Below are 25,113 nucleotides of genomic sequence, written 5' to 3'. Positions count from 1 at the left end.
CAGTTAGATTTCATTTCGCACCTTCAATAAAATATCGCCGCCTGCCACGGCGCTGCCTAATGAGGCTTAACAGCCTTTTCATTAAGCAAAGTTATTAAAGATCTAAACATCAGCGCTCCATCAAACGCAACACTGGAGGCCATAAAGAGAAACATTAGGATATGATTTCACACCGTAAGCGATCAAAGCCTCACATAAAGGACTGTTGGTTCCCATATGCTGCCACCGTCTGTAGCGTTTAAAGCTAAACCGCCCCATGCATTGCACTTAACTTCCTTTGGGTGAATGGTTTAAGAAACATTTAATATTGTGGACTGAAAAGCAGTAAATCATTGGTTTGGGTGAATTAAGCGAGTGTAGTCAGAGGACGATCCCGCTCTGGGTCTTTCATGATGGACGTCAGAGCCTCCAGAGCTTCAACGGTCACCACGAGCTGGCCAATGACGTCCCTGCTGTCCTGCACGTCCACGACTACAGGAGAGAGACAGCGATCACGGTCAGCAAGGGGCACTTTACACACATAGGGCACAAGTCGTTGTCTCATCATACAAGGCAGAAACCATGTTATTTAGAGAAAGAACTATTACATGTGTTAGATAAACTAATATTACACATAAAATAAACATTTAAACGCGTATATTTTTGGCTTGGTCTTGATAACAAGTACTATCATACAATAATAATTCTGACAATCTGTTTGATTGATATTCAATTAATTGTAGAGAATAATTCATTACAATCAAAAATTCTAAATGTGCACTCCACCCTGTTGCTAATTAAAATATATATATATATATACATTAAAAATTCTGCCACCCTGGAAGTGACATAATTTGGATCCTTTCTATAGATTGGTAGAAAGACATGGAAATAACTGCATTAGGCCTACATATTTTTTTCTACACAAATTGCATTCATCAAGCTCAGCCATTCAACCCGGTTGCTAAAGTTTTATTAACAAAATAAATTATAATAATATTAAAAGTAATAATAATAATTATATATATATATATATATGGGAAATATAAGTTTCCATTTAAACCAATTTTTTACAAACCAAAATTTCATCCAAAAATAGCTAATCCCTGTTACTTGCACACCTATAACATTATGGCATGCTTTTCATCTTATACATTTTATTATCTTTTTCATGTGTATCTAATGTTTATGGCTATAAATAAAAATTAAATAAAAAATAAACTGTGTCCCAAGATCTGGTAACAGGGTTGAGATAAAAGGCAAACCTCATATAAAATCAATCCAAAATAAACCAAATCATGTAATATATAAAATATGAGCTTCTGAGTTGGACGAACAACCGAGGTTCAGAGGTTAAACATCTTTCCTCGATACTTTCTTGTAAAAAGAGAGTTTCAGGTCTTATTTAAAAACCGGTATGTGGAAATTTACCAAAAAATGCCCCAAGATCTGAGATAAAAGTGAAAGTCTTACCGCTCAGGCTCACGTCCTTCATGTCTCTGCGTTTGTCCATGACATCGCGGATTCGCAGGTAGGCCACGCCCACATCCTCACACTCCTCCTCCTGCTCTTCCTCTTCAGGAGGGTCACTCACCACCGTGAACTTTATGCTGTCACAGACCATGAACAGTTACTTGCTGATTAAAGCGGTGTAGTTAGTATAAGGCAGGGGTATTCAACTGAAGTCTCTAGATTCTCTCACTCCTCTCACTCCTCCCAGTGGACATTGGACAACACTGTTTTTGGAGTGGTTATACATTTCCATGGGGGCAGCCGTAGTACTTTGTAAAAGAAAAAATCCTAAACACTCAAATAGTCATCAAAGATGAGAATCCTGGGCCCCGAGAGCTAAAGCAGTGAAGTCTGATCGTTTTTACCAATATCTACCAAAAAAGTAAATATTTTTCCCAACAGTATATGAATATAAAAAGGTAAGATCAGATGTTTATCAGGCTATTATTATTATTATTCTATAGATACCTATGCGTATGGCACATAGAAGGCCTTGGAACTGTATAAGGACCATTTTTATAGTTTGCTATGTACAATGTACATAACCTAATAATCAAAACTCTCATCATGAGCATAAAACAAAGTTAACTAGTAATTTCAAAGATTTTTTACTTCCCTTGCCATAAACAGTTTTCCAAATAATAACATTGTTTATGATGAAATGCTCTTAATATGCTGCTTAACAAAGCTGATTTTAGAGGTTTGTGTATAATATCACGCTACGAGGAGTGAATGTGCAGAATATTTTTCCTGTTCTTCTGAGAATTCGTTATTGATTGTGAAGCCATTATCCGTGCCTTTCTGAATAAGGTATTCGGCTTCGGGCACATCCCTAGTATTCGCAACAACAATGTACTCTCCACAACAAAAGCATGCGATCACACTAGAGAAAGAGATTATAGATGTGCAAGTGTCTCACTGCTCTAGTTGTTTGTTCCGGCCCTCCAGCACTGCTCTCAGAGACTGCCGTCTGGCTTGGTTATGCTCCATATCCACATGGATCACTGTCAGAACAACGATCATTTTGTTATATTGATGATTTACTATTACAAGACAATGCCAAATAAACATAATTTGTATAATAATAAAGCTACAGGAACCAGTTATGTACCCAATATGGTTGTGGAAGCACAATGTTAGCCACTATAAGTTTAGGACACTTGGTCCAACACTTATGAGCAAATGAATCCCTATTTTACAACTTTTGACCACTACGAGAAGCTGGTGTGTATGGAAGATTTTTTCCGCCACAAAATAAAAAATTGAAAAAAAAAAGAGCTTTTTTTTTTCTCCTCACAATTGTGAATAACATGACGCAATCCTGAATTCAGAATTGTGAGATAAAAGGTCGAAATTACCTTTTTATTCTTTATCCAGTGGTGGAAACAAGCTTCCATAGTTCTGGAAGGTCATTCCATCAAAGTTTATTTCATTAATTTGTTACAGGTCAATAGAGGTCTGCATTATTGCGGGACCCAACTTGTGCCAGGCATGATCATCTGATGAAAATATGGTGAATTTTTGAAGAGTATTAAACAGTATAAAATTCAAAATAGTGGGTAGTTAATATGGTTGATAAATGGGTATAACTGTTCTTTGGTTACCCAATGAATCTAAATGGAGCAGAGGCATGACTTTAGATCAAGATACTCAAGGTATCTAGTTGGGCAGAAACTGAAACCACTCCGTTTATTAAACTTGGTGTTAAACCCCAGGAATTGTAGGAAATGTATGTTCCTCCAGGGAAACCAATAGTACACATGTTAGGCCCCATCCACACTACTGGGTTTTAGTTTAGAAACGGATAATTAAAACGAATACGATCTCCGTCCACACCAGCGTTTTAGCTGCGTATTAGAATTGATCTCCGTCCACATTAAAACGACTGAAAACGCGGATCACGTGACCCTTCACCAACACTGGGCATGCGCGCGCTGGTGTAAACACAACTTCATTGATAAAATGATCCCACCATGCTCTGGGTTAACCCCAAACCGACGCTCCATGTACGGTCAACGCCGCCGCTGCACACGGGAATTGTCACAGATCGCTCGAATAATAGCTTGACTCCGGCGCATGTAGGCAGTTATAGCGTTGTAAAATGCCGAATTGACTTGTACAACAGCTGCTAGCAAAGATATACGCCATGACGGATGACACCCAATCATAGAGCCGAGCGTGAGCCTCTACTACGTCATCGTTTCTAAAGTCCTCCGTTTTGACCCGTCTACACTAAAACGCCCTCCGGAGATTCAAAACGAAAAACGGGTTGGCAGCGTTTCTAAACTTCTCCGTTTTGGGTCTCCGTTTTTGCCGTTTTAGTGTGGACGGGAGGTGCAAACGTAGCAAAAGGTCTCCGTTTTTAAACGAAAACGCAGTAGTGTGGACGGGGCCTAATGTCTTCCTTATATATCCCATCTATTTGAAGCTCTGAAGTTAAATCAGGTGCATTTCATTAGGAAGAGAAAAGAGAATAATGTACTGTGGAAATATGTACTGTTGGTGTGCCTCCAAGAAACCTATTCTAGGCTTTGTTTACATTAATCCAGATACATTTTCGTTTCAAAATGCTCTCCATCCACACTATGGTTTCCAAGCAGTTTAATAAGTGCTCACTGAGATGATACCGATAGACCAGTCTCAGAGTTCTCACCCTATTCTTCTGGCATGATCATTTTATTAGCAAAATATCTCACCACTTACTTCCTAGTGCGTCCAGATCTCACTCAATCCCCATTCCACATATGGTCTAACACGCAACCCTCATGTTTTTCTGCAGGACAGCAATTCAAGTCAATTTTCCACAATGTAATATGAAGTAACATTTATCTTTAGCAACACTGGGAAAGTGAATAGCACATAGAAGACACATTCCGATATGGTAAACAGGATTTCAACAAGTACACCATTTCAATCAACCAATCAGATTTTAGGTACAAGTTTACGGTTTCTGTCAAGTTTGGGCTTAAAACCAGGGTTTGTGCTTCTACATCAGTGTCATTTCCCTCTGATTTTAGGGGAAAGATACGGATAGGGTTAGGTCCAAATTTTCAGACAGAAATGTTGTTCCAGTATCAACGAAATATGTTGTCTTACTTGGCAATATCACGGTGACCGGGTACAATATGCATCACATGTCTACAATATGCGTTATTGTCTTCAAATATCTCCATTTTCAATGTCCACACTATAACGCAAAAACACAGTTTTAAATGTATATACGTGGAAGAGCATCTGCAAAAAGAAAAATACCCTCAGTGCCAAAACAGAGAAAAAGATGCATTTTCAAATATATCTGGATTACTGCAGACTTCGCCCTAAAGTGTAACTTTAAACTTATGGTGGCTCTAGGAGGTTTGAGGTGTAGAACCCTAAATTGGTCAGAAGAAAGTTTAGATATGTCTTAATTAATGCACCAATTTTCACAATATTTCCCCATACGGTTTAAGAAACTGCCATAGACAGAGAGCAGAAAAAAGTAGAATAAACACAACGGCTGGTATTGCTATATATGCTGTTCACCATTGCTGAAGTTGTAGGAGAGACAGTGTCCAGGCAGGGGCTTCTTTAGGGACAGCGGGGTCTCGACTGACGGCAGGCCCAGGAAACAGTACTCCACAAACAGCCGGACGATCCCACTGTCTTCTGCCACTCTCGAGCCTGGCTTCAGACTCAGAGAAACGATCTCCACACGAATGCACTCGGACGGCTGGTGGAGCAGAGCATCACATGACCTTATCACAACTGACATTCAACCTCACGCCAACTGACATGGTGAGACTCGCTCTGAATCTTCAGGGACTCAATCACTCTCAACATCTGACAGAACATCCACCAAGAATATTCCACCGTTTGCAATGATGGACACTGGACAAACTACATCTCTTTCCTGATGTGGACGTGTAACCTGCAGGGCATAGTTCTCTGATAATGATGCGGGCTGGAGAAGACGTGTTGTCTATCTGCGATCATTTGATCCGATCTGTCAAACATGCTGTCCACATTAATGGAGTTTTTAGCAGTCATTAGATCTCTGTTCCTCTCACTCCTCTTAGGACACAAAGTGAGCTAGCATTAAGCTAACCGTTTAAATCCTTGACTTTACATCACCCTTTTCACAAGAGTGAACTGTGCTTACACCGGCTAAATTCACCACTAAAACGTGTTCATTTAAAACCACACTTCATCAGCAAGGAATGAAAAACACAATATCCTCCTAAGACCCAGCAATTCATTTCTGTCCTGTGTTGAGGATGTGCATTTCTCTGAGACGATACACAACATCTTTTTGTCAGCGATACCAAATATTTTGGTATTTTGTCTATAACAATTTTAAACACGCTTTAGATTAGGGTCCAATTCTCCTCATTAACTATTAAAGGATTAGTTCACTTCAGAATTAAAATTTCCTGATAATTTATTCTCCCCACGTCATCCAAGATGTTCATGACTTTCTTTCTTCAGGCAGAAAGAAATGAAGGTTTTTGAGGAAAACGTTCCAGGATGTTTCTCCATATAGTGACTTCAATGGGGTCCAACGGGTCGAAGGTCCAGATGTGAGTTTCAGTGCAGCTTCAAAGTCTCGACACGATCCCAGACGAGGAATAAGAGTCTTATCTAGACAAACATCCGCCATTTTCTAAAAGAAATAAACATTTATATACTTTAACCACTAATGCTCGTCTTGCACTAGCTCTGCGATGCGCCACAGAAAGGTCTCGCCTGACGTTAGGCGGAAGTCCCGACCGAGTGTTTACAAAGCGAACGTGCAAAGACTAAGTCAAACACCATTTACAAAAATAAAATAAAAATACAAGGTGAAACAACGAATTTGGACGATTTTGAAGTTGTTGGCGAGAATGAGATGGAGTTTTTCACCCTACCCTACATCTTCCTCCTACTTTCCAACGTGATTACGTAATGCGTGAAGTCGTGGACGAGCATTTGTGGTTAAAAAGTATATAATTTTTTTTTTTTTTTTGGTTTGTCTAGATAAGCCTCTTATTCCTCGTCTGGGATCGTGTCGAGACTTTGAAGCTGCACTGAAACTCACATCTGGACCTTCGACCCGTTGGACCCCATTGAAGTCACTATATGGAGAAACATCCTGGAACGTTTTCCTCAAAAACCTTCATTTCTTTCTGCCTGAAGAAAGAAAGTCATGAACATCTTGGATGACGTGGGGAGAATAAATTATCAGGAAATTTTAATTCTGAAGTGAACTAATCCTTTAACCATGACTTTTGCCTCAATAAACTCCTAATTACTGTTTATTAATAGTTAATAAGGTAGTTGTTAAGTTTAGGTATTAGGAATGTAGAATAAAGTCATGCAGAATAAGGCATTAATATGTGTTTTATAGGTACTAATAAACTGCCAATATCCTAGTAAAGTGCATGATATATGGAACACCTGGTTGGTTTGTTGAACGTGAAGGGACATGCCTGTTTTTTCTGCTGTGTGCTCTGAGCAGGAACTATGCAGTCATCGCTATCCTCCTCTTCATCCTCTTCATCCTCACCCTGTACGCCTGCAGAGAACAGATCATGCTCTGTGTTATGGTCAGTTGGCGATCGAGAACGTTACGCACTGGCAGATCATTAGATCAATCGTTCCTAGTCTCATTTCATATGGAAGGTGTTCGTGAAGCAATGGATTGTTTATTTTCTTGTCGTCCATCTCTCGCTGTGGTCTCAGCGGCCCACGCCAGGTAAGAGAGAGAGATGTTAGACATGAACACTTTAAAGACAGCCTCTTGGCCAAGGTCAACACACATTAACATTTATGTTGTTGGGTGTCAACAGGAAACACATCAGATTATTGGCAGCAGCAAATGAAATATTAATGATTCTCATCTCATTGGAAAAACAATAGCACAGCTGCTTCCTCGTATGAAACTGAATACTAACGCTCAGCACTAAGTATTGGTTTACTAAAACATTCATATGATGCTCTACTGAATACAAGTTCTACTAAGGGCCGTAGCACAGGGGCCCTTCCTGCCCACAATAACACAAACACATGTATTCTAGAAGCACCTTATGTTTGTGCTAACATGGAAGCTAATTTGAGGTTAACTTAAACACTGAACCTGAAGCCTTCATTAAAAAATGAAGTTCTGTTATTATTTACTCGCCTTCATGTCATTCCGCACATACAGGATATGATTTTTTTTCTTCTGTGAAACAGAAAATTAGATGTTTTGAATAATGTCCAAGCTGCTCTTTTCCATGAATGTTGAATTGGGGACAAATACTCGAAAAATTATAACATATGAGTTTTGATATTGGCAGAGTACTTCTGCTTTTTGTCCATCCCCCATCACATTCACTGTATGGAAAATAGCAGCATGAACATTGTTCAAAACATCTACTTTTGTGATTCAAAGAGGAAACGAAGACTTTGAATTTGGAATGACATGAAGGTGAAAAAATGACCAATAAACAAACAAACAACATGACTTAAAATTACTTTAGCATTATTTCAGCACTAAAATGATTTTAATACAAATGATTTAATAACTTAATATACTAAAATACCCAAAAATCGTTTAAAGCCAATTAGAAATCAAACAAGGCCAATTTTACTTTGCATATATTTTATTATTATTTATGTATTAAAAATTATTGTATTATTTTATTTCATAATTTCATAAAAATTAACATTATTATTCATTATTATTAATAATATAATTCATAAATGTCCCTGGGCTTATTGCACTCAATTTATCAGCAAAAAACTGATGACATGACTTTTCAGAGCGAGGGAAAAATACAATTAACCAAAAATATCATAACCTGACAGTCATAGACAGCCAATCAGATGCAGATGAAACCCATACATTATTTCTGGCTGAATATTCCGCATCACATTGCAGAAGCTTCATGCTTATGTCTAATGTCTTTTTGAATAACACACAGTACACACACCTGTTTGCGGCTCTTGCAGCTCTTCAGAGATCTCAGACTCATCAGATTGAGAGCTGGTGGTGATCAGCTGACCCTCAGAGAAATGAGACTCTTCCTCGTCCTCTTCCTCGCTGACTGCAGTGGCCTGTCCTGCATCCATCACTATGATGGTCTGAGGAGCACAGGGTGACATTGTTTATTCCTGAACTCTTTGTCCTTGTAAATGTCAGTTTGTTTAGCGTACCTTAGGCACAGGGGTTACAGCTGATCTCGTCTCTTTATTCCTATCATCAGAGGCTGTAGTCTGCTCCATCTTGAGATCATTAATACACACAAAATACATACTCAAAACACCATATACACCAAATGGTACGGGTTAATACTCAGGTTATTTAAAACCTAAATTTGAGTACTAGTAATAGTGATGCTTGATTTTTCAAACATTACTAATGAAACTTTTACCTGTTTTTCAAGCTCAGTGACGTCCACAAAAGACACTCTTTTAGCAGCTGATTTTGGAAGGGTTCGCTGTCTGGGTTTGGGCAATGGAGTCTAGAATGAAGAGCAAGAAAAAGAATATATTCTACAATGACGAAACCAGAAAAAGCATTCAACATTGATTTATGTATGGCCCTGGATGCTAATTGGTCGATACAATGCTCCAACTGTGCTAAAACACCCAATAGTTTTTATAATAATAAAAAACACCCGTTCACCACCTACAGCGCGTAGTGACCCATAGTGGGCAATTATTATCAATATATTATACACTGTATTATATGCTATATCATCTTTTATGCATTCAATTACAGCACATTTAAACAGTCAGCCAGAATGAAAGCGATAGGATTTGGGCATGGCATCACCTCAGAAACAGTGGGCTGAGGTATTAGCGGAGGGTCTTTGGCCATCCGTTGTGTCTCTGTCTCTGTTTTCTCCTTGTCTTGTGATGTCTGTCTCTCTGTTTTCTCCTTGTCTTGGGATGTCTGTCTCTCTGTTTTCTCCTTGTCTTGGGATGTCTGTCTCTCTGTTTTCTCCTTGTCTTGTGATGTCTGTCTCTCTGTTTTCTCCTTGTCTTGTGATGTCTGTCTCTCTGTTTTCTCCTTGTCTTGTGATGTCTGTCTCTCTGTTTTCTCCTTGTCTTGGGATGTCTGTCTCTCTGTTTTCTCCTTGTCTTGTGATGTCTGTCTGTCTGTTTTCTCCTTGTCTTGTGATGTCTGTCTCTCTGTTTTCTCCTTGTCTTGTGATGTCTGTCTCTCTGTTTTCTCCTTGTCTTGGGATGTCTGTCTCTCTGTTTTCTCCTTGTCTTGGGATGTCTGTCTCTCTGTTTTCTCCTTGTCTTGGGATGTCTGTCTCTCTGTTTTCTCCTTGTCTTGTGATGTCTGTCTCTCTGTTTTCTCCTTGTCTTGGGATGTCTGTCTCTCTGTTTTCTCCTTGTCTTGGGATGTCTGTCTCTCTGTTTTCTCCTTGTCTTGTGATGTCTGTCTCTCTGTTTTCTCCTTGTCTTGTGATGTCTGTCTCTCTGTTTTCTCCTTGTCTTGGGATGTCTGTCTCTCTGTTTTCTCCTTGTCTTGGGATGTCTGTCTGTCTGTTTTCTCCTTGTCTTGGGATGTCTGTCTCTCTGGTGTCGTCCTGCTGGTGACCTTGGTCTGATGTGTGGTGAGAGCTGATGATGATGGAGAGAGGTACGTGAACTTCCATTTCAGTGTCACACTGATTTGGCCACTGGGGAGTCCAGCAGGGTCTGTAAGCTCAAACATACCTTAAAAAGATACAAAAATGACACAAAAAAGTAATATTAAAAGGTATATATATGCTGAAAAATAAATAAATAAAACTCTTAATCAGCATTCTTGCAATATTTTCCTGCACAAAAAATATATATAAACATCTCTAAAGTTTAAAAATTCTTTCAATTCTACATTTAAAGTCCCTCTGTGGTGAAAATGAAGTTTTTAATGTTGTTTTTACGTCTATGTGGTGTTTTTAATATGCTTTAAGACAAACCATGTGTAAATTCAAAGGTCAACACTATACGAGATACGAGGGTCCGTGGAAAAAGCGTAACGGCTAACGTGGATAACATGTGCCTTGATAACCAATCACATTACAGCATTGTCGTCACTGAAGTTGCGTGACAGTCAATCACTGTTTGCGGATACCATAGAAATAAATAGGAAGTGCCATAAAACTCAATCCTACCGGTCGCACAATTGTCCGTGACTTCTCTTATAAAAAAAATGTTTTTGGTGTAAACTCTAAAAAAAGAATGTTTAAGAGCAAAAATGTTGAAGATTGATTCATTCATTAAATGATAAGCCGTTTTCCCACAAAAGCGGTTTATTCAGTGTAGTGAAGCCTCTCCTCCATTGACATCCATTAAAATAAAAATCTGCCTCTGGTCTCCTTCCCTGCGTACCGCAGCGTTACACTATTTTTTGCTTTAAAGAGGCTTTGCTAGAAACTTCTAGGCAAGTGTGTTGGCGCTGGTTGGAGCTAAACTCTGCAGGACACTGGACCTCCGGGAGCATGGTATGAAACCCTTGGTTTAGGAGTAAACTAGTATATAAATGATCGTAATGCTCACTAACAAGACCTAAAAGCTCTTTAACTTCTGAAAATCAATCAAATTCATTCTATGTAAAACGATATCATTATGACTATTGTTAGTCCTCACCAGTGATGGTGTCATCGTGTGCCAGCGAGATGAGCGGTACTCTGGCCTTCCCCAGATACAGCTGGTTCTCATCATCTAGATCATCAAACACATACAACACCAGAGCCTCTGACCTGAGAAACGCATCAAGGTCAGAGTTCATGGCCACTGGGAAGACCGTGTGATCTTCAAACTGTGGCTCATTGGTGGAGGATATGATTGGTGTATCATGGTCAGGGAAGTCGTAGAGTTTGTAGATGACGTAGGGGCTGGGTTGAGTGTGAGGAGCTCTGGATTTGAGATTACAGCATAAGTGCACGGTGACGTTTAGTTCATTTAGATCACCATGTATCAATGATGAGGAACTGGCGACAGGAACCGATAAAGCCTGAAAAATAAAGTAAAAAGATCAAGTCATTTTGGTATGTGTAAAAGTAGAAAACAAGGAAACCGGTGAATAAACAGTACCTGGCTGTCTCTCGCGCTTGTGTTGAGGTAACCAAGCGCTTTGACTCTCTCCTTATAAAGGCGAATGGCTTGTTCCATAGGAACTCTCAGTTTGAGCCAGTACTCCAGTGTACCAAACACCTGGATCGCATCTGTAACACCTACAAACAGATGGAGAGCACTTTTTGATAGTTGTATGGTGCTTTTTGATCATTTCAATCACTTTCCACTTTCATTCACTCTTAAAAATAAAGGTTCCAAAAGCTAGTTTCCACAGTGACGCCATAGAAGAACCATTTTAGGTTCTCCAAAGAACATTTCAGTGAATAGTTCTTAAAATAACACTTTTTTTTCTCTTAGTGTTAAGAACATCTTAATAACCAGAAGAACCTTCTTCGACTGTAAAGAACCTTTTATGCATTGAAAAGTTTCCATGAACGTTAAGGTTCTTCAAGGAACCATAAATGTCAATAAAGAACCTTTATTTTTGTGTTGTTTGAAAGGGAGCAGCTTGGGCATTCTGCTAAACTTCGCTTTTCTGTGCTCCTTAAAAGAAAGAAAGTAACCGGGGTGTACAAACCTGCTCCTGTAGGGCCACTGTCCTGCAGAGTCCGGCTCCAACTTTCCTCAACACACATTTCTAGTAAGGCCTTGATTAGCTGGTTCAGGTGTGTTTAATTGGGGTTGGAGATAAACTCTGCAGGACAGTGGCCCTCCAGTAGCAGGATTGAACACGAGTGTCAAAAACAGTAGGGCAGCACGAAATCACCTGAAATCGTGATTTGGCTTAGTGTGATTATGAAATGTTTAATTCATTTTTAATTAAGTAAATATATGCACAGCATGTTAGTGAAGAGTGGCTCTGTGATCAATAGTAAATGCTGCTCGTCCTTTGAAAGCACTGCGAGTATGAGAGTTTTCAATCGCAAATCGTAATTTTAACCATAAAAAAAATCAAATAAATCGCAATATTTTACCAAATCGTGGAGCCCTAAAAAATGGCGAGTACATTTTCAGTTTTGCGCCAACATTTCCTTAGATGTCAACAGACAGTCTAAAGACTCACCAACTAACTGAATGGTGCCGAACACCTTCCCATCTCGTTCCAGCAGTTGATTTAACCTGAGCTGACCAGCGGCCACCGTGCGGAAACTCAGCCCCTCGGCGAGCTGCACCTCCACGGTAACAGAGCTGGAGTGGAGATAGTTCAAAAAGAGCTCATTCACTCTCACCAGGTATTGAGAAGTGAAGCTGTACGCTGGACGGGCACCTCGCACCACAGCCGTGGACTGCAGCTCAAAGTCGTAGAAGGCATATGTGCAGAAGGTGGACGGATCTCTGTCCTTTAGACCCTCTACAGCTTCAGGAGCGAACTGCGCTCTCCCCAAGTGGATTTCCAGAAGGTTCTCGCCTCGAGCCAAGTGGAGGGGTCCGTCAAACTCATCTGTGACGTCATCGCTGGGGACATCAGGTCGGAAAACATGGGTCTTGGTTCCATACGCAATGTCTTTCAGCTGGGCTGGAGGGACACAGGAAGAATTCGTTTTACTAAGCACAACCGTTAGCTTGGGAAACATTGGGAATCGGAAGATCATGTTTTGGATGCAGCTAAACCTTCAAGTTTCTTTATCTTGGCCGCTCTCATGTCCAGAAGCCGAGCCAGCTTCTCCGTCTTCAATTCATATTCAAGTTTCAGATCGTCCATCGTGCGAGTGACCACTTCAACTTCAGCCTATAACAACATAGATGTTTAAATGCATTAGCCTTATGCGACCAATATCTGTATATGGAGAAGTTAACATGAAATGAAGTTTGCAACCCAGTGTTGCTGATTCGAGTCCATGTCCAGACCGAGACCTTAATAGGTCGAGTCAGAGTCAAGACAGATCCCAGAAGAGGGTCATGTCCGAGTCCAAATGCTCCCAAGTCCATGACAAGACCGAGACCCTGAAAATATGTTCTTGAGCTCAGACTCGAGACGGACTCTACAACACTGCTCCATAATGTGCTGTATTTTCAAGAGATGAAATGTAGGGCATGACCTATTTATCCACTGGGAATCGATTTAATTGTGAAAAGTGGGCGTTCCACACCAAAATTGAGTCTAATTTGGAGCTAAATGTGACTTTGCAGTTGATAGTGCACCTACTTTTGAGGAGGCTGCACAAAGACATGGAGGCTGAAGGTCAATTTAATCCTCAAGTGCATCTTGACATATTGCCAATGGTAACGCTTCTTTCAAATCTATTGTTATTTTCTATTATTTCTGAAAGAATTATTACATTAACGTTAATCAGCAACAACAGCATTGTGTTAATCCAGTAAAGAGGATCGATTTTGATTTCATGTTAACTTCAGGATAAAAGATAGTGATAGTCAGAGGTTTCTCTATAAGGTCTGTTGTCTCAGTGTAAGGATTGATCAAACCTGATAGTCTTTATTGATCTTGTGTTGGATGATGAGCATGTTCCTGGTCTTCTCCAGCTCTTGAATGGTCTCAGCATGAGTGGCCTGCATTTCCCTCAGAGATCGTTCCACGTCCACTTTCACATCTTCTTCCACCTTCTCCAGGAAGCCAAGCTCTCCACTCTTCTGACTCCTACGAGTCTAAATGGGCATTAAGACAGAAAATCAAGACAGAGAAAAACAATGACAATTTCTAAACAAAGATTAAGCTTAGCAGTACACACTACTGTTCAAAAGTTTGGGGTGGGTATGATTTTTTTTATGTTTTTGAAAGAATTATCTTTCAAAAATTATCGGGGGCCAAGCACAAAGAACACGATAAGTCATGCCGATTGATTTAATGGTTTATCACTTTTGACCAATAGGTGGCGCTGTTACCAAATCGATGCATTGTTGTCAGTGCGAGGTGACATTGACACATGCACAGTTTGGTGTCAATATGCCAAAACATTGCAAATATACAAATATAATATGCCATCAAATTCGTTGCTGCGGTATACAAAAACAATTTGGTGTATCGACACAAAATCCATAATTTTTTTACCGGCATGGTCTGAAGATGATATAATCAGATTTTTGTGAAAATTGGACAACCGGTCTAGGAGGAGATCGAAAAAGTAGGTTTTGAAAGAAAATCAAAATGGTGGACAGGAAGTTTGGCCGACTATGGCAAAATCGGTATCTATGGTCTCGGCATGACCCACAAGGTTATAATGACCACAAGGTGGCACTGCCCCGGAACCTTTTGAGTACCTTAAGGGCATGGTTCCAAAGAAACATATCGAGTTTCATAACGATACGCTAAAGCGTTATCAAATATAAAATTTTATGTCAAAATTCAAAATGGCCGACGCCCAAAATGGCCGATATAGGAAAATTGGGCATCGTTCGAATTGGCATGCTGCACTCAATCTAAATGTCCATTTTTCTCCTGACCACAAGGTGGCACTGTGCAGTTAACCTCAGGTCATGGTTGCCATAACACACACCAAGTTTGGTCAGAATACGCTAAAGCGTTACAGAGATATAGCCTCATGTTCATTTTGGCGGGCACTTCGTCGAATTCGTTCGCATGTTGTTTAGAGAACGGCTTGACGAATCAACTTGAATTCCATAACTTTTTGCCAGCATGGTCTGAAGATGATCTTAGCAATGGCCGAGGAGTTGTTCGAAAAAGTAGGTTATTTGGTCAATTCAAAACGGAAGAAAAAATTTCATGATGGAAAATGACGTCATATGGTCAATCGCCAAGGAATCAGAGGAAAAAATAATTTAATTTCTAGAAATTTGTTTCTAGTTTCTACGGTTCAAAAGTCATTAGCATAAACGTAAGTGCAACTTTGGACAGATGGTGGCGCTAGAGCGATTGATCAGTGTGTCAAATGTCATAACTTTCCCACAAGTGGTTGTATGGGCTAGCATAGACTTGCAGAGCGGATGAATGCTAACGATTACAATACTTTTGGTGCTTAATTAGTTTGGTAGTTTCAAATGTACAGTATTTACCTTTATAAGCATCAGGGCTTCACTGAGTTCAGCTGCATCTATTTCACTTTCCTTTAGGGAAAAGTATCAGATTCAGGCATCAAATAAAACAATTTGTATTGTTTTCAAGTTCCTTTTTTTGTTTGTTTTTAAATATATTAGACTTTACCTTGGTAAAGAACTTCATGCGATCTTTAATTTCATCCATTTGTTGTTTCTGCTCCAGGTAACGCAGTTGAAGTTGCTTGTTTTCTTGCATCAGTTTCTCATTTACATCTTCAGTGAAATTAAAGCAACAATGAGTGGACACACAGCGGCCGTGTGAAGCGCCTGCAGTCATGTGTGCGGTTACCTCTCTCTGCCTTGATCTTGTCCAGGATCAGGTTTTTATCGGTGAGGTCCGACGTTAAAGCCGTCTCCAGCTGGACGAGCTGCAGTTTGAGCTGCTGTTCTCGAATCCTCCATTTCTGCTCCTGACTCACATCAAACGCACTATTGCAAACGGCAAAACCCAATTCAGTGATGTGCAGCTCAGAGCAGAGCGCTCCCGCACAGTGATAGGGATTTGTTTCAATTCTTAATGTATGAGCCATTATAACAGTGATACGTTAGCAAACACCACTAGTGAGTATTATTACTCCTTTATCTTTTCACCTTTTCACAAATTTATCACAGTTTTCCTTGAGCAAGTCTCTCTCCTTTTCCAAATCTTGGATTCTCTCTTGTAACTGAAGAAAGACACAAAAAAACAAATCAATTGGTAAACTTTGAAAACATTTTCGATATCTTAAAAAAAGAGAATATATATATATATATATATATATATATATATATATATATATATATATATAGGTGGAAAAACACAACATCAAATCACCGAAATTACACATTTATTATACAATTATAAATATACTACTTATATTGCAGTCATCCATTATTCACTGCACTGCTGTCTGCTGCAATGCTCAACTATAGTGTGTGTGTGTGTGTGTGTGTGTGTGTGTGTGTGTGTGTGAGAGTGAGTGTGTGTGTGTGAGAGTGTGTGAGTGTGTGAGTGTGTGAGTGTGTGTGTGTGTGTGTGTGTGTGTGTGTGTGTGTGTGTGTGTGTGTGTGTGTGTGTGTGTGTGTGTGTGTGTGTGTGTGTGTGTGTGTGTGTGTGTGTGTGTGTGTGTGTGTGTGTGAGAGTGAGTGTGTGTGTGTGAGAGAGTGTGTGTGTGTGTCAGCTGCACCTCTTGCGCGTGTCTCTGGTCTAGAACTCTGCTCTGCATCTGCGTCTCCAGCTGTAAACTCCTCATCCTCTCCTCCTTCATCTGTCGACTCACTTCCTCCACCCTCAGCAGCGCTGCATCATGACTGGCCTTCAGAGTCCTCATGCTCTACAGAAACACACAGCGCCTGCTACTGACTTGAGCACCAGCAGAGGGCACTCCCGGCGCTCGAACCGCAGGAGGCCACATGGCAGATCGATCAATGATAACATGAAACATTAGCTTTAATGGTTGAATTTTAAATATAACCATTTGATAAAAATGTTAAAAAACACATTTCAAAATATATTTTATATATGTTTTTTATATGAATATATATGTTTTTAGCCAAATATGCATGTGCGTATGTATTTATTGATTGATTGATTTAAATTTAGGACATTTTATTATTTATTATTATTTATTTACTAAATATGAAATTACATCATTACAATTGCTACGTTCTTTTCTCATAATGATGGCATAGTGTGTCACAATTTAAACTTTTTATGTCATAATTACAATTTACAAAAGCGTGATTTGTTTTTAGAAGTGGCAGAAATTGGTCTTTAATACACACAGAGGATACATTTAATTGTTAAAATATATTTTTTATTTTAATATATGTTAAAATGTAAAGGTGAATGTCCAGCATCATTACTCCAGTCTTCAGTGTCACATGATCCTTCAGAAATCACTCTAATATGATGATCTGATGCTCAAGAAACATTTATGATTATTATCAATGAAAACAGTTGTGCTGTTTAATGTTTTGTGGAAACCGTGATACATTTTTTTCAGAATTCTTTGATGAATATAGTTAAAAAGAAAAGCATTTATTTGTTGTAGCAATATAAATATCTTTAGTTTACTGTAAATTTGTCAATTCTTTCATAATTGAATGCATCCTTGCTGAATAAAAGCAAGATTTTTTTTTTTATCCTACTGACCCCAAACTATTGAAGTCGTGTGCATACACATGCTAACACGCAATGAGTGTCAGAATATATAGAGGCGCAAAGAATCCGGGAAAAAGCAGGGAACATACTCCGCAACTATAATAACAGATATATTATCAGCCAATCACAGTAGATGTCTGACAGCAGGGTCCCTGACGGTCCCTCGTACCTCCTGTTGCTGAAGGAATCGGCTCTCCAGCACTGTGAGTGCGTTTCCTTTCTCAGATAACAGCTTTTGCAGTTTGATCATCTCTACATTATCCTTTATAGTTAACCTGTAAAACACGATTTACAATGATATATTATTATATTGATATTCTGTCATGAGATATGAGATGAAGTGCAGTGTTCGTGAAGAGAGAACAGCACCTCTGTCCACCGGCCTGATGCTCTCTCATCTGCAGGAGCGACTCCTCTACCTCTCTCTCTCTCCTCTTCAGCTGATCTCTCAACGCCTCCGCTGATCTCTCCATCTCCTCCAGCTGAGCCTGCTGGATCTCAGTCACACTCTCCCTGCGGTCACGGAAAACAGCGGGTGTGTGTGACTCTCTTTCGTTAGCGTGTGTGGGTCTGTCAACAGACTGTGCTTCACTCACAGGTTGCGGATCTCAGCGCGGGCCTCGTCCAGAAGACTGTGTCCGTAGCGGGGCAACAGACCCTGGGGGGGTTTCGCACTCAGTTCCCCTTCAACATGCCTGACACCTTTGAATAAAACAAAAAAATATATATAAAAAAAAATAATAAAACACAAAACACCCAATTTTTTGTAGCATACTTTAAATATAAGGCATTTATCATGTTCTCCAGTAGCTCTGTTTTTACATATATACTAGGAAATACTCACAGGATCCTTTAAGAATAGCTGTAGAATTGATCAAAATATTCTCACCCTCAACCAAACGATTATTGAATTAAAATAGAATAGGATATAACATAACATATTACAGAAGAGAAAATAGTAGAATTAAAATAGTACACAGGATATAAATTGCGAATAGAATAGAATAGAATAGGGCAGTAAATATCACAATCTGCCATCTATGGGTAGATAGATAGATGACAATAGAACACAGAATAAAACATAGTGGAGAACAAAATAGAATATAGAACAAAACAAATATAAATATGTAACACAGAATGGAAAAAATTTAATAACAGAATAGAAGATAGATATAAAATAGAATACCCAATAGAAGGTATTAGTTTAATACAGTGTAGAATAGAATGGGATACAAAATATGGCAGAAATAGACTACAAAATATAACATAGATAATACAATAGAATATAGTAAAGAACAGAACAGAATACAGAACAGAATCTGAATTGCAGTATAGAACAGAAAAAAATAGATTGTGGAATATAGATTACAGCATGTGGTGTAATGGAATAGACTATAACAACATGACAGAATAAAATGTAGAATAGGTGAGAATGAAATAGCCTACACATTAGACTGTGGAATAGAATAGAACAGAATAGAATAGAATATGCATAAGAGAACAGAGTAGATAACTGAATAGAACATAATTATAAAATGTACTGCAAAATAGAACAGAACAGATATATACAGTATATCAATAGATATCATAGAATAAAATAGAATAGAACCAAATAGGACTGAATAGAACAAAATAGAACATAACAGAATGGAATATGCATAACAGAAAAGAGTATATTTCAAAATAGAACATCATATAAAATGAACTGCAGAATAAAACAGAACAAAGATATAGTATAGAAGAATAGAACAGAATAGAACAGAACAGAATAAAACAGAACAGAATAAAACAGAACAGAATAAAACAGAACAGAATAGAACAAAATGAATAGAATAAAACAGAACGAATAGAATAGAATAGAATAGAATAGACCAGAACAGAACAGAAGAGAACAGAATGAATAGACCAGACCAGAATAGATTAGAATAGAACAGAAGAGAACAGAACAGAACAGAATGAATAGACCAGAATGGATTAGAATAGAAGAGAAGAGAACAGAACAGAAGAGAACAGAACAGAATGAATAGACCAGAATAGATTAGAATAGAAGAGAAGAGAACAGAACAGAAGAGAACAGAACAGAATGAATAGACCAGAATAGATTAGAATAGAAGAGAAGAGAACAGAACAGAAGAGAACAGAACAGAATGAATAGACCAGAATAGATTAGAATAGAAGAGAAGAGAACAGAACAGAACAGAAGAGAACAGAACAGAATGAATAGACCAGAATAGATTAGAATAGAAGAGAAGAGAACAGAACAGAAGAGAACAGACCAGAATAGATTAGAATAGAATAAAACAGAACAGAATAAAACAGAACAGAATAAAACAGACAGAATAAAACAGAAAAGAATAGAACAAAATGAATAGAATAAAACAGAACGAATAGAATAGAATAGAATAGACCAGAACAGAACAGAACAGAAGAGAACAGAACAGAATAGAACAGAAGAGAACAGAACAGAATAGAACAGAATGAATAGACCAGACCAGAATAGATTAGAATAGAACAGAACGAATAGACCAGACCAGAATAGAACAGAATGAATAGACCAGACCAGAATAGATTAGAATAGAACAGAACGAATAGACCAGACCAGAACAGAACAGAAGAGAACAGAACAGAATAGAACAGAATGAATAGACCAGACCAGAATAGATTAGAATAGAACAGAACGAATAGACCAGACCAGAATAGATTAGAATAGAATAAAACAGAACAGAATAAAACAGAACAGAATAAAACAGACAGAATAAAACAGAACAGAATTGAACAAAATGAATAGAATAAAACAGAACGAATAGAATAGAATAGAATAGACCAGAACAGAACAGAACAGAAGAGAACAGAACAGAACAGAAGAGAACAGAATGAATAGACCAGACCAGAATAGATTAGAATAGAACAGAATGAATAGACCAGACCAGAATAGATTAGAATAGAAGAGAACAGAACAAAACAGAACAGAACAGAAGAGAACAGAATGAATAGACCAGACCAGAATAGATTAGAATAGAACAGAATGAATAGACCAGACCAGAATAGATTAGAATAGAACAGAAGAGAACAGAACAGAATGAATAGACCAGATAGATTAGAATAGAACAGAACAGAACAGAACGAATAGACCAGACCAGAATAGATTAGAATAGAATAAAACAGAACAGAATAAAACAGAACAGAATTAAACAGACAGAATAAAACAGAACAGAATAGAACAAAATGAATAGAATAAAACAGAACGAATAGAATAGAATAGAATAGAATAGAATAGACCAGAACAGAACAGAACAGAAGAGAACAGAACAGAATGAATAGACCAGAATAGATTAGAATAGAATAGAATAGAATAGACCAGAACAGAACAGAACAGAACAGAACAGAAGAGAACAGAACAGAACAGAAGAGAACAGAATGAATAGACCAGACCAGAATAGATTAGAATAGAACAGAAGAGAACAGAACAGAATGAATAGATCAGAATAGATTAGAATAGAATAGAATAGAATAGAATAGACCAGAACAGAAGTACCTGCTCTGGGAGTGTGTGGGCGTGCTGGGCTCAGGGGTCTGCGCAGGCCAGAGTTGATGCGAGGCTGGATGTGGCTGTAGGGAGTGTGTCGGCGGGTTTGGACCTGCAGCTGCTGTTTGGTGGCCAGCAGACGCCGTCTCAGCCCTTCGTTCTGTTTCTCCAGATCCTGAACCTTCTCCTGCATCTCCTCCATCATCTCCTCCATCTCAACATCTCGCCCGCCCGCGCTCTCGCGCTGCTTACGGTCCTTCACCAGACGGATCAACTTCGTGGCCATCCTGAAACATTTCGAAATGTATTATATTGTTCTTGTTATGTTGTTTCCAATCCATTTTTCCAAAGAATAAATCTAAGCCCATTAAAATGCATATTTAGAATTGAATGATTGAGCGAACCTGCGGATCTTGTCTTCTTGTTTGCATGCGTGTTGTTTGAGTGTGAGGTTTTCATCCTGCAGCCGTAAAAACTTGTCCTCCAGCTCTTCCCTGCTGAACTTGGACACGTTCTGCCTCTCTCTGACATTCTGGGACAGTACAGACTCTAAAAACAAGCAGGACGCTTTCATTTAATTGCCATTCTCTGCAATGAATATTAATAAACAGTTATAATAATACTTTTGTTTTAACGGTGACCTGGTAATGTAGCTGCGCCATGTGTGCTGACAGTGATGTCTTTCACAGGAATATCACCAGCTGTTTCATCAGCACGGGAAAACATCATTCAGTCTGAAATCAAAGCAAATATACACTTGAAAAAAATTGCAAATATGAATTATAGTAAATTACTTAATTGTTAAACCTTAACTTGACGTGGGCTACAGAAGAATATAACGGTATCACCATGTTAATTTAGGACATGGCATTATTTTAAGTTAAATATTACCACATATAAATATTGTAATCATTTACAAAGCACCATGACATTTCCATCTGATATTGGTAACGTTATACTTGATACTTGCATTGCAATCTGATATATATGTTTTCTAACAGTACTTTTTGAAACGGTTATCTAAGTCACAGAAAACACATAATGTTACGATAGACGAACTTATAGACACACAGCGTACTTCAAAGCTTCATAAAATACAAATATTTTAACCCAAATATCATCTCACCGATTCAAAAGCATCACACACAAACCACAGCGACAGTTGCTAACAAACAACTCATCCACTTCCGCTTTAAAGGACTCCACTTCCGCAACTGCCATTATGGGAAATGGTGTTTTTACGGCGTGAAGTTTTCGCGTGCCTAGAATAAACTGCGCTCAAAAACAGCTGTTGAATTTCCATTTAAATGTTGCTGGGTTTTTTAAGTAAAAAAGTAACAATTCGTCCGCTGCACGACAATATACCATATGAATCTTGAATGTTTGACTGTCAGAGCAAATCTTCCTCTGGATAGCAGTTTACAGTGCAAATAATGAAGTATTAAAAAAACTTAACACAGCAAAGGTCTAATTTACTTCTTGAACTGTATTAAAATGCCATCTAAAACCTTAAATACAGGCTGACATACTCGTAAAACAGTATTTTTCGATGAGTTAAGTCATTGTGTATATAAGTCAGAAAGTGGGCGGGACCTCCACTTCCGTGTGACGGGCACTACGTACAGAACTGGAATTCGCTTATATAGTTACGTCAAAAACTATGCGTAACTCTTCGTTTCGAGCGTGTCGACACGCACTCAGCGTAACTCAAATACAGCAGGAGTGAGCTGTCAGTCAAAGGACATTTAAATGGCTACACTCTGCAGAACTGTACAGTCGCTCGCGCTGTCATGAAATAACTTCATTCTTATTTCACTCCTGGTCATTTATTTGCGGTTTGCTTTTCTGCGTTTCTTGTATTGCAAATAGAGATTCAAATCACTCGTATACATCTACGCACGAAAAGCCACCAAAAATGAGCGAGGAGGAAGACACATTGGTGAAAACTAGACATGCATTTGAAGATCTGTGTCGAGCACTGAATATGGATGAGGAGTCGAGTAACAGTGCATGGAGGAGTTATGAAAATATCAGCAAAAATTACACTCTGGAGGTAAAGTGAACTCATTATATGCAGGCCCACTGCACACATTTAGATCCGTAAATATGCATGCGTTCAATAGTATTCGTGTGAATTGACATGTTAACCTGTTATTCTTATGTTTAATGTATGAAGTGTGCGCTTTAAACTTGTCAAAGAGTGTTTACATGTGTTTAAATATGCGTGAATGTGCATGAGTGCAGAATGCGCGTGAGGGGGTGAGATCTGTGTGACATCATCAAGGCTTTATCTGAATGAACACCTTTGCAGCGAGACGCTTTCAACACTGTGTGTGTAGGATACAGTGAGGACAAGTTGTGCTTTTGCTTGTTTTAAGGCTGATACATATCAATGAATCTCCACCACTAATGTCCCCAGTGTCACCTTATTGTGCTTGTGGAGAAAAACATTTCAGCATTGGTACTGTGCCATGCAGCATGATAGAATCAAATGGTAAAAGCATAATTTTCTGTCATAAACCATGGTATATTCTTGGCACCCCAGAATACAATGGTATTTTCATGATACAGATCCAACAGGAAAGGTTGTCTAAAAAATAACCTCCTAGCAACATTCCTGGAACGTTATAATTTGATTCCGCAAAAAAATAACCAAACGGGAACTAAATACTAACATTAGGGGAACGTTCTGTGTTTATTGAATAGCTGTTTTACTGGAGTGGCAAAATATACACACTTGAATTCAGTGAATTGTTGTCTCTGTGTCTCAGGGCAGTGACCTGCACTGGTTGGCGTGTGCGCTGTATGTGGCCTGCAGGTCTTCAGTGCCCACTATAGGCAAAGGCACAGCGGAGGGCAACTACGTATCGCTGACCAGGATCCTGCGCTCCTCACAGCAGAGGTCTGTATCATCCTGACTAATTCTGACTTATAGATGAAGCTAAAGACATACAAAAGCCACAGCTGAACAGTGTTGCGTGCACGCACACACACACACACACACACACACACACACACACACACACACACACACACACACACACACACACACACACACACACACACACATGTTGTGATGTTCCCAAGACAACTTAAGATCAGCTGGGGATTTAGAGAGCAGCATTTCTTCTTGCAATGAGCTTCTAGCTTCTTATAGTTTATAAGCCAAAGAGACTAGATTAGAGTTGTGCAATCGTATAAAATGATCATAGTAACTAAAAAATAATTTCTATTTAAGGTATTTAAGGTATTTTATATGATCTTGATAATAATAACTATATACAGTATATGTATGAGTAAATCTAGCAATAACTCAAAACCTTATTTCATTCCATAATTAGCTAAAATTGATAAATAAAATATATATAAAATTAAATACAACGAAGCCTCTTGTGACATTATTTTCATGGTAATCACATGCCCCTGGCCTCCAAATTCACATTACTGTTAAAAAGATAGAAATAGTATAGTTTAGAATAGCGTAGTATAGTACAGTGTAGTGTAGTGTAGTATAGTACAGTTCAGTACAGTGTAGTATAAAACCAAACCAATCTCTGTTACCTTAAATTATATGAAGTTTATCTCTGTAAAGCTGCTTTGAAACAATCTACATTGTTAAAAGCGCTATATAAATGAAGATGACTTGACTAATATAGTATAGTACAGTGCAGTACAGTACAGTATAGTACCATACAGTCTAGTGTGGTAAAGTACAGTAATGTATAGTACAGTACAGTATAGTATAGTACAGTATAGTACAGTACAGTATAGTATAGTATTGTACAGTATAGTACAGTACAGTGTAGTATATTACAGTATAGAATAGTACAGTACAGTATAGTACAGTATAGTATAGTACAGTATAGTACAGTACAGTATAGTACAGTATAGTACAGTATAGTATAGTACAGTATAGTATATTACAGTA

General features: G+C 38.5%; 2 protein-coding genes across 2 annotated transcripts in view; one reads left to right on the top strand and one right to left on the bottom strand.

Moving 5' to 3' along the window:
• Positions 1–329: 329 nt before the first annotated feature.
• On the bottom strand, positions 330–22,393 carry rpgrip1l (RPGRIP1 like). Its single transcript, XM_056245735.1, has 27 exons — positions 22,312–22,393; positions 21,827–21,919; positions 21,590–21,734; positions 21,195–21,472; positions 18,256–18,361; positions 18,029–18,172; positions 17,829–17,934; positions 16,683–16,829; positions 16,108–16,181; positions 15,806–15,945; positions 15,623–15,729; positions 15,475–15,525; positions 13,930–14,109; positions 13,117–13,234; positions 12,569–13,021; positions 11,524–11,663; positions 11,077–11,443; positions 10,043–10,161; positions 9,266–9,367; positions 8,862–8,951; positions 8,644–8,712; positions 8,421–8,571; positions 6,936–7,021; positions 5,014–5,200; positions 2,411–2,495; positions 1,453–1,589; positions 330–471 (listed from the first exon to the last, which is right to left on the bottom strand). Exons 2-27 carry the CDS (start codon positions 21,912–21,914, stop codon positions 347–349), a joined length of 3,795 nt encoding a protein of 1,264 aa, XP_056101710.1. The 5' UTR covers positions 21,915–21,919; positions 22,312–22,393; the 3' UTR covers positions 330–346.
• Positions 22,394–22,921: 528 nt separating this feature from the next.
• rbl2 (retinoblastoma-like 2 (p130)) overlaps positions 22,922–25,113 on the top strand; it is a 44,538-nt gene continuing 42,346 nt past the window's right edge. Inside the window, exons 1-2 of the mRNA XM_056245733.1 lie at positions 22,922–23,238; positions 23,957–24,087. Of these exons, the coding sequence (XP_056101708.1) occupies positions 23,101–23,238; positions 23,957–24,087 (269 nt within the window). The 5' untranslated portion in view covers positions 22,922–23,100. The remainder of the gene's footprint in view (positions 23,239–23,956; positions 24,088–25,113) is intronic.

This window comes from Rhinichthys klamathensis, unplaced genomic scaffold (assembly GCF_029890125.1).
Source record: "Rhinichthys klamathensis goyatoka isolate OS25496 unplaced genomic scaffold, OSU_Roscu_1.1 h1tg000033l_1, whole genome shotgun sequence".
Taxonomy (NCBI): Eukaryota; Metazoa; Chordata; class Actinopteri; order Cypriniformes; family Leuciscidae; genus Rhinichthys; species Rhinichthys klamathensis.
Note: the sequence above shows the minus strand (reverse complement) of the source record. Positions and strands in the feature narration are given on the sequence as shown.

Bases quoted from the DNA above. Each gene is read 5' to 3' on its own strand.
- rpgrip1l (XM_056245735.1), bottom strand. From the start codon at position 21,914: ATGATGTTTTCCCGTGCTGATGAAACAGCTGGTGATATTCCTGTGAAA. The intron at 18,173-18,255 runs GTGAGTGAAGCA...CCGTGACCGCAG, and splicing joins CGCGCTGAGATCCGCAACCT to GGAGAGTGTGACTGAGATCC. The intron at 16,830-17,828 runs GTACGAGGGACC...GTGTTTCTGTAG, and splicing joins GATTCCTTCAGCAACAGGAG to AGCATGAGGACTCTGAAGGC.